Raw genomic sequence first — 10,034 nt, 5'->3', positions numbered from 1 at the left:
TTGACGGGATTCGAACCCACGACCTTACGGTTGCGAGTCCGAGAGCCTAACCACTAGGCCACCGACGTTAAGGACATTTTACTTTTCGATTGTTTGTCCTGTGGCTGTGGCATGGAAAGCAATGACATATTTTATTTTTAAGTTAACATTTGTTATCATTATGTATGGAACGGATCATTTGTAGCCTACATGAAGTAAAATTTTTTTAAAACCTTTTATTATTGCTCATGCCCCCCAGACACTGAATGTGCTAAGATTAAAATGTATTGGAAAAACTTTTCTAGGATGAGATTTTACTAGTCATGTAAATTGCAACTAGTGTAATAATACACCTGCGATTTTTTAAACTGTGTATAAAATTTAGCATTTTGAGTCTTTACGCTTTTCTGTCCTTGTGAGTACTGTTAATTCACACACTACCACAACCGCAACAGTTGCGGGGAAATCAGCTTTGACGCTGTGATACCACACCCGCAACCCTCGCGGTTCGCCCTCTGGAATTTTTTTCTTATGCTAAAACTGCACCGTTTGCAGTACTGGTTTGTCTTTTTTGTAGCCCCTTCAATTATCTTTCATTAGAAAGAAACGAAACCGAAATCGGACACGCACAAGTTGAATTATTGATTTTTACGACAACCACCCTGAGAACAGACATTTCCCACATTGGTAGGTCGCTTCTTTGACTGTTTTTGAACTTTTGACGACGAAATTGACTCTGAAACCGATGAATTGGTCAAAGGTTTGTTATGATGAACCAGGTGGGGAAATTTACAAAGAATGCAGTAGTGGAGAAGGGCGTGAGTAAGAAAGGCAAAGGGAACGCAGTTGTTGACCAATATTTGAAATTCTTGTGGGAAAAAAAAAGTAACAATAAAGCGGAGCTGTAATTTCATCAGGGCACTCTTTCTTATGTTAAAAAATTATGTTCCAAATTTCAAGTCTCTATGTTAATTAGCAAAAGCACGGTGATTTAAACAAAATTACCCTTAAAATGGCTGGTACACAGGGAATAGCGACCCCGAAAATAGCTGGTAGTGAGTGAGTTAATGCTCAATACGTTATTTTGTGCATCAATTATTATTTGCAGCCCCCATGTGAAAAAATAGGAAATTTGCTTTTTTTCGCCCTAGTTTAATTTATATAACTTTTTATCAAGGTAAGGTCCGGACAAATTACCTAAAGCCGCAACAACATTGAAATTTGATCATTTTGACCTAAGAAAGTTGTTAGATTTAACTCAACATCAGAGAAATTGAGCCATCATTATGATCTGCAAATATTTAAGTGTTTCTACTGTCACAAAAACATTCAAGATCAGCTGAAAAACTATTAGCCTACTGAGACAGAGGTACAGTGTTACTGTCTGTTCATGTGGGTGCTGTGAAGAGTAACTGAAGCAGCAAAATGTTTTTGTAACATAACCTACCTTTGAGAGAATTTTGTATATTTGTCACTTGAAAGGAAAAAACGTAGAGAGTTAAGGACTAGATTTTATACACAAGTAATCAAAAAGTGTTGACGCTGTTTTTGATCGCCAGTTATTCACCTTCAATCTTTTACCAGTACTTGTTCTTTTGTAAGAAAGTTCAGAAATCATTGTCCAGTATTTAGAACCTTTAGGAACTTATATGAACATTTTCACATTTTCACAATGTAGTATGTGTTGCTGATTATTCTTCAGGTCTTGATGGAGATTCGCTCTGTTGCCAGTAGTGATTTTAACTTTGATGGGTACAACCATGGGCAGCCTGCAGATGTGAAACATGCTTTGGAAGCAGAAGTACACACATTTGATAGAAGGGAACACATGGTTGCAGATTTCAAAGTAAGCATAACATTCTCTATATAGAAATGGAAAGGAAGCACAATAAGCAGCTTAATGTTCCTATTCATTTTGAAAGAAGATTTTTGCTCCAAATCTGACCAAAATGTCCCACTGTTTTCATCTACCTCTGCACTGTGACTAGCCCTTCCATATTTGCTTTTTCACATTTGTTTTTCTCTCTCTACCAATTCCCCAGGAGCTCTCTGTCTCACTGATGTGCCTCCTTCACAAAAAACATTTATCTAAGCTTAAAAACAATTATGCTATGCTGCAACAATTATCTACAGTCTAGCACGTACACATAGAGAATGCAGCAGGACACAGAAATCTGTATGTTATGTACGAATATTGTTTGCACATATATTAAATACAATATACATGTTTAAGAAAAAATTAAGGACCTAAAAACTGTTTGCTATATATGCATATTTCACTATGCATGTGCTTGCTATGTGTGTTAGACTATACAATATTATGTTGTCCAGCAATCAAGCATTTTTTCCTCTTCTTATGCAGGCCTTGCTGTATGTGCATTTCCTGTTCACATTCCTGAGCATGCTGACCGTTCACTGGTACAGCGTATTCTGGCTGTTTATCTTATGGGCTGTGGGAGCGTGGTTTGTACCTACATACTCTCGAATCGGAGGATTCGTTGGAAACACATCGCATTTGTGAGTTTTGTTTGCTGTCTTTTTATTTGTGCTTCCTTTAAATAAAAATTGTGTTATGACATGATTGAAGTGCATAATTTTAGTACAATATGTTTTTCTACATACTCAAGTTTATTTTTCTGCTATCTTATTCATGATGTAATTAATTTGCATCCACACAAATCATTTTGAGAGCATAGAAATAAAATGTCTGTTACAGATGGTGCAGTTAACATTGTATTTGCAGCTATATATTATTGGAAAGGTAATTAAATGTTTATGTTCACAGATGTTACAAACTGATGTTATCAGAACAATAGTTTAGAAATGTTTAAACAAACTTTGTACCCTGTTTGAATTGCTAATGACCTTACAGTAATGTTGAACCTGTACAGTAACTAGCCTTTAACACTATGCCCTCACACTGGTAAGAAGCTGTCCCTTTTCCCCACAGGACGCCGATTGGCGACGGTGTAATATATAGCATGTACCGCACCTGTATCCTGGTCCGTGGGGATAAGTGTTGCGCTCTCTGCGCGCTGCATGGGTGAAAAGTGTTTATAAAGTCTGGCCAGACTGCTAAGCACCATATTCAGGATTTTGTCTTTCTCAAGTCCTTCTTGATCTCCCAATTATAGTGGATGGTTGTGGCATGAAAGGTATTTTATCTGAAACAGTCTTTGCTTTTTTCCTCAGGAAAATACACTTCTGCATTGGAGTCCTCATTGCTTCTGTGCTCTGCTTTGTTCCCTCAATGTACTTCTGCGTCTCTGGATGGATTTTTGTGGCTGTAAGTAATTATTCCATTTCTCGATACTTGCATAAATCTGTGTTAATAATAATGTTAATTTATATAGCGCAAAATCTCTAGAAGGGTCTAAGCACTGCATGGTGCTGAATTATGATTCATAGCTGATGTATTCATTGTGACACCATTTAGCAACAATAACACGCACACACGCACACCATACACACACACACACATACACACACACACACACACACACACACACACACACACACACACACACACACACACACACACACACACACACACACAAACACATAGCACACACACACACACAACACACATACACACACACACACACACATAGATACACTCTCACATACAAAAACATCTGGCAGAAAACAAGGTTGAATAAAATATATATGTCTTATGACCTTTCTTAAATGCTTTCTCTCTGATACATAGAACACATTTCTGTTGCGAAAAAAGTTCCAAAACTTGGGGATATTGGAAGAGAAAAACTCTTTCACACAACTTATTTGTTCTTACAGTGGGCACTCTTACAAGTTCTCAGCTGCAGATCTCAAATGCCTTGATGGTGTGTTTTACTAAAACCAAAGTAAATCTTTATAAAAGAAACTAATAAAAATGTCATAGCCTACTTCTGATATTAATTTCAATTAATGCTTTCTAAAAAATGAGAAACAATTATGATCATTATTAGTTCTTTTTATTTGTTCTGAAGATGTCAATCAGTATTACTTTGGTTGATGAGGAGTGAAAAAGTTACTTGGGTACACTTGAATATAATAGCACAATATTTCTCTAAAATATTATTATGTGTGTTCGCTTGAGATGTGAAGACTGTATCTGTTATAGTGTGTAATAGTCTGGGAATTTCTCACCAGAAAAACACCCGATTCTTTTTTTTTTTTAGAATCTTAAAATAAGGTAGAGATTATTGACATAATTTAATCTTTTTATTATTTTTGGTTGTTTTTAGACTGAAGACTGTTCTAACTGGACCTATCGTGGGTACTGCTCTCACACAAAGATTTTCAGCGCTGCCTTCTTCACAGTCCATCTCCTGCTGCTGATTCTGACATTTGTCATGGGAGCGTTTTTGCTCAGGAACTTCAAGATTGAGGTGAGTAAATGTGTAGCCTTTGCTGCAAGTATTTGATTATATCGCTCTAAATCATTGATGTATTATCTCTTTATCTTGTCTTTATGTGATGTCTTTTTTGTGTTGAATATTTACCAGCCTTCGGAGATAATTTTCTTTAAAATGTACTCAATCTGACCATAAAGAAGGATGAAATGGCGAATAGTTTAAAGTTTTGATGTAAAAAAAATTAACACCTTTTGTTAAAACTGAGAGAAAACTGTTTTGTTAAGACTGATTTTTATTTGTTACAGGTCGGAGATTTTATTGAAAGATTTCTGGTTCAGGAGAGAGAAATTGAGCAAGTGATGATGATGGCAAAATCTGGAAAGTAAGTGGCCATTTATCGTAAATGTGTTGATAAAATGAGTTTGTATGTATAAGTGTCTGTGTGTGTGATTTCACCATGATGGTTCATGTATGTTCAATCGACCTTGTTTGATTCTGTTTTTGTAGAAATCTCATTTTTCCTCCACGTGCATATCTTGAATTTACTGTAATCAGAGAAAAACAACCACTGGCTTTATACAGTTAGGCAAATTCCTGTAGTAGGAGTATGAATTATTGACCCTGTCAAAAAGCATTGATGACAAGGCTTCCGTAGGCATATTATATAATTACTAACCGCATATCAAGCAAACTTCCTACCTTTCTCCAAGTGTTCAGCTCAGCTGTTTCTGTTTGCAGGGTGAAGGAAAAAAGAGCTGCTGCCTATGACCTTGCTGCTATGGCCACTTCCTCCGATGATAACAAATTCAGAATTGTGGCAGAAGGAGGGTATGATTGTGCTTGAGACCTATATTCTTTTTTTTTTTTCGCTCCTCAAAAATTGGGTTTTTTTAAAGCTTGACAGCTACTGAATTTTCTGATAAAAGGGAGTTAGTGAAATAAGTTTTTGAATGGTACCAAGTCCTTTATCTTCCTTGTTTTCTTTCTCTTTCAAAATTTCAGCTTTTTGCCACCCAATTAGTTGGGTTTTTTTGGGGTTTTTTTTTAAAGAACACAAAGGACTGTAAGTTATGAGAAAGTCTTAACAATTGGCAACATTCTTATAATCAATCTTTACTTCGGTACGTTATTAAAAAATCAAAATATGTGTTCGACTTAAATTTATTATATTGTTCCTTTTAAACTACCATAGCCATTAAATTATTTCTGCCTGTTTAAAAAACAACTCACACCCTACCTTCTAAAAACTTAACCCTTATTACCTCTTGAGAAGAGCAGATCAGTTACATTCTTCTGACTCCGCTACATCCACAACAGACTGAAACAGTATAAATGAACTTTATAATAACTTTATTAAATGGTAAAGAAGAAGAAGAAGAAGAAGAAGAAGAAGAAGAAGAAAAAAAAGAAAAATGTTCAAGAAACAAGTGACACTGTTGGGTCAGAGCAACATCCATCATTATTTTCCATGTACAAATAGCACCAGTATTTGTTATATTATGTATATTATTTCTAAATTTTTTTCCCTTCTCTGTCCCTCACTAACAATTTTCCTGCAAATTTTTTCTCCAGTCTGGAAGTGCTGACCAAGCTTGCTTTGTCGAGGGATGAAGTGACCCAAGAGCATGCGGTTGAGGCCTTGGCAGAGATTCTCACTATACCCAGCATTCAGGTATGTGAGTCTGTATGTGGCTTATGTATGTAGAAGGTCGGTCAGAGGGGTGGTGGCCAGTTGCGAGTGCCGTAAAACCCTGTACTACTACTACAGAGGGGTGGTCGGAGGAGGTGGGGGGTGGGAAAGGGGGGATGAGAGCGTACAGAGGAGGTTTGTCAGTGTGTGTATGTATTTTTGTGTAGGGTTCGTTCTCCTACGGATTTCAAATCCAAGTTTTGAATACATACCAATCATTTAACTCGGCATTTGTAGAATATTCAAGGATTTACACCCAAGTCTGACGCTGGCCATGTCTAAAATCATTTAGAATGCAACCCCCCCCCCCCCCCAAAGACATGCAGGATGTTTAAAAGAAAATTTGAAATTAAACAAAATTCTGCACTCAATAACAGTTATATATATATACATATATATATATATATATTGTTTGTGTGTGTGTATGTATGTATGTGTGTGTCTGTGTGTATCTGTATGTGTGTGTGTCTGGATGGGTGGGTGTGTGTCTGTGTGTGTGTGTGTGTGTCTGTGTGAGTATGTGTGTGTATGTGTGTATGTCTGTGTGTGTGTATGTGTGTGGGTATGTGTATGTTAAGGCATATGCCCTTTTATTTGGTCACACCACTGTGTTTACATCTGTTTTTGTGTGTGTGATTCTCACCATGTTTCTTTCTCTGTTTGAGAACTATTTCATACCTCAAAGATATTACTTTAATGGGTGCACCTAATGTTAATGGTACTTTTTTTTTGCTGGCTGCAAAATGTCTCTTTAAAAAAATATTATTGATCAGGGTATACTGCGTTTTGTTGATAAGACTGTTGATTAGAAAAATTAATGTCTAGCTCTTTTGTTAAAGTTTGATAAAGAAGTGTCGTACATTTTTCATCCACTTGTGAAAATAATATCTTTAATATTTTCTGGGGGGAAGAAAAAGAGTAAAAGAGGATGGAGTATGTCAAGAATAACTTACTATGATTACTTGAACAGATGGAAAAAGGGAAAAGACCAGAAAAATGTTGTTTTTTTATGTTTTTTTTGTGTTTTTTTTAAAGAATATGTGTGTCTGCCTAAAGAAAGGTACCAAAAGTCGGATTTTGACCATTTTGAGTTAAAGGTTGTACCTTATAGGAAATTCAATGCTAAACACAGGGATTGTTGAATTTTTTAAGATATCTTTTGAGATACTGCACATTTTGCGAGGTAGGGTATGAAATAAAGATATAATTTTGAGAAAATGAGCTTTTAAGATTAACAAACGTGAGAACACATACAAACTAAAATAAACGATTTTTTAAATGTATTTATTCATGGAAAATTCATTTCCAACTTGGCATTCAGTTGACATCGATATCGTGAATGGAATTCAATGGTAAAACTTAGCAGGGAAGAGAAAACGTGCTTTAACAATAGATACTAACTCCTTTTAAAAACAGTTTTCATTATTTGTTTTTATTATACCCTTCTCTCAAAATAATTCTAAATGAAACATTTAGAAGTCAAATCAATGAAAACCCCTTGAGCACATTGTAAAAAAATGTTGGATCTTTTTTTTTATGGAAACACATTTTACTCAAATAAGTGATTTTTGTCATTATCAGGCTGTTGCTCGAAACGGTCTGGGGCGACTTTTGGTACCTTTCTCTAGGGGCACACACATATTTGAGTAGAGAAAAATGAATGGGGGACTATGATCGCAGATGACTGTTAAAGATCTGGTTCTGAATAAGAAAAATGTTTTATTCTTTTTGTCGTCATTTTCTTTGGAAATATCAAAATCAATCTTGCATGCGCACTACGAAATCGGCGGGATGTGAAAATCTTTTTGTTCATAGTTTCAGTAAGTATGCAATTTAAATACAAAATAATTGATGTCTAAGAAAAAAATTTAGGACCTGAAAACCTGTTAACTATGTGCGTGTTTTGCTATATTATGTGTAAGTTCGCTATTTGTGTTTGCTGATTGTGCACTAAACATTAATTTATTGTCTTCTTATTTTTATTACCCCTTTTGTGTGAAAATTATTTTTATCATAGCTCCTTTTGTGTAAAAATTATTTTTATCATAGCTCCTTTTGTGTAGAAATTATTTTTATTACTACCCCTTTTATTTAAAAATTATTTGTATTATTACCCCTTTTGTGTTAAAATTATTTTTATTACTACCCCTTTTATTAAAAAATTATTTGTATTATTATCCCTTTTGTGTTAGAATTATTTTTATTATTACTATTACTTATTTTGTATGAAGATTTTTTAAAAATTATTACCCTTTTGTGTGAAAACTATTTTTATTATTACCCCTTTTGTGGGAAAATTCTGTTTATAGGACACGTTTGTGGAAAGTGGGGGTGTCCAAACTCTCTCCGCCGTACTCTACTCCCCAAGTCCCCGAGTCATGCAGGAAGCAGCCGTGGCCCTCTACTCTATTGTGTCAGACTCGGACGAAAACAAGCAGGCGGTCATCAGGGATCATGGGTGAGACGAGAAGTAGTGACCGCTTGGGACAGTTTTTGTTGGGTTTTTTTGTATTGTTGTTGTTATGTGTGTGTGAGATAGCCTATCCTTCTGCATTGTTTGGAGCCCCAAACAGAGTGCTTTACGCCAGGGCCACCACCTCTCTTGGGTAGCCGGAGAGGCAGTCCAACCTCTCTGAATCTTCCCCAAAGAGAATATGCTACCACCGGACCTCCGTAGGGGGCATCTCTACTGCCAGTGCTCCAAATCTTGGGGCTCTTCGCTGCACAATGGACAGATTGTTGTTGTTGTTGTTGTTGTAGTTTTATTTTCAGTGGGGTTGGGGTGAGGCTGGGGGGAGGTGAGGGTGGGGGATGGAATGTTCTTGTTTTTCCTGCTGCTATATGTATCACAACGGGGTGGAATCAGGCGCTGGTCATTTTAGGGAATGTAGAGTTATTGGTATCATCTTAAAACTTGTTCATTTGTTTTTCATTTAGCTAAAAAACCCCCCTGATTTATCTTGAATCCCAGGTGAGATGTTATCGATTGGAGGAGGTGGGGGTCACCTGGTTATAAGGGTAAAATTAGCAAAAACATTTCCACCAAAGTTATGTTGTTTCCATAGTTTGAGAGTCCGTTGAAACTGAAAATGTACATTTTTTTGTGTCTTTAACCAACTTTTTTCCGTAAAATCCCCACAGAAATGTGTTCTCAAATGAACATTAAAGGTTTTTAGCCAGAAAATAAAAAATTGATACCTATGGGAAAATGTCAGTTTCTACAATTTCATTATTTTGACGAGCGCCTGATATCACCATGCTGCATCACATATTGTTTTGTTTTGTTATTGATTACGTAGATGATATGTTAGTTTTACTAGGTATAGAATATGGGATAAATTATCAGTGAAAGATGAAATATATACTTGGATTTATCATTATAATCATAATTATTATTATTGCTATTACTATTATTATTATTATTATTATTATTATTATTAATACTCCTGATGCTGTGGGCTTTGTTCTGGTTATTTTTTTCATATTTCTTAGTGATGTGTTATTACCACTTTTATTATCATTATTCTTATTGCTCCTGTGTCGTTTTTATTGCTTTTTCTACTTTGTGTCAGTCTGTCTTACTTTCTCTCAACACTATATTATTTTGACCGTGATTATGTCTTCATGATGGTGTCTCTGTTCACGCAAGCAAATAAAATGCAAAGATCACAATTTTCGTTCTCCATAGTTTGGATGAACAGATTGTTTTGATGCATCTCTCTTTATTTAGATGGACGAAAAGTAATGAATTCCATATAAATCTTCTTTGATTGTACTCTGTAGATTGGATGACCTGGCCCATGCTGCGAGTGAGGGGACCATCTTCTGTCAGAGGACGATCGCTAGCATCTACCTGGAGCTGGTGTTCAATTCAGACATTCGGCGGCAGATTGCCATGAGCAATACTCCGGGTATGTTATTATTATTGTGGGTGTGTGTGTGTGCGTGTTTGTGTGTGGGGGGGTGTGTGTGTGAGAGAGAGAGAGAGAGAGAGTGTGTGTATGTGT

At 35.9% G+C, this 10,034-nt stretch overlaps 1 protein-coding gene across 1 annotated transcript in view; it reads left to right on the top strand.

Annotated features, from left to right (window-relative positions):
- Window positions 1-10,034, top strand: part of LOC101853990 — a gene marked incomplete at its 3' end in the record, with an annotated part of 18,179 nt that overhangs the window by 2,364 nt on the left and 5,781 nt on the right. The window contains 9 exon segments of the mRNA XM_013090321.2: window positions 1,682-1,825; window positions 2,342-2,496; window positions 3,172-3,265; window positions 4,227-4,370; window positions 4,643-4,719; window positions 5,076-5,165; window positions 5,910-6,009; window positions 8,337-8,485; window positions 9,811-9,938. Of these exon segments, the coding sequence (XP_012945775.1) occupies window positions 1,682-1,825; window positions 2,342-2,496; window positions 3,172-3,265; window positions 4,227-4,370; window positions 4,643-4,719; window positions 5,076-5,165; window positions 5,910-6,009; window positions 8,337-8,485; window positions 9,811-9,938 (1,081 nt within the window).

Source organism: Aplysia californica, unplaced genomic scaffold (genome assembly GCF_000002075.1).
Source record: "Aplysia californica isolate F4 #8 unplaced genomic scaffold, AplCal3.0 scaffold01220, whole genome shotgun sequence".
NCBI classification, from domain to species: domain Eukaryota; kingdom Metazoa; phylum Mollusca; class Gastropoda; order Aplysiida; family Aplysiidae; genus Aplysia; species Aplysia californica.
The sequence above is the reverse complement of the archived record's forward strand: the minus strand, read 5'-3'. Positions and strand labels throughout refer to the sequence as shown.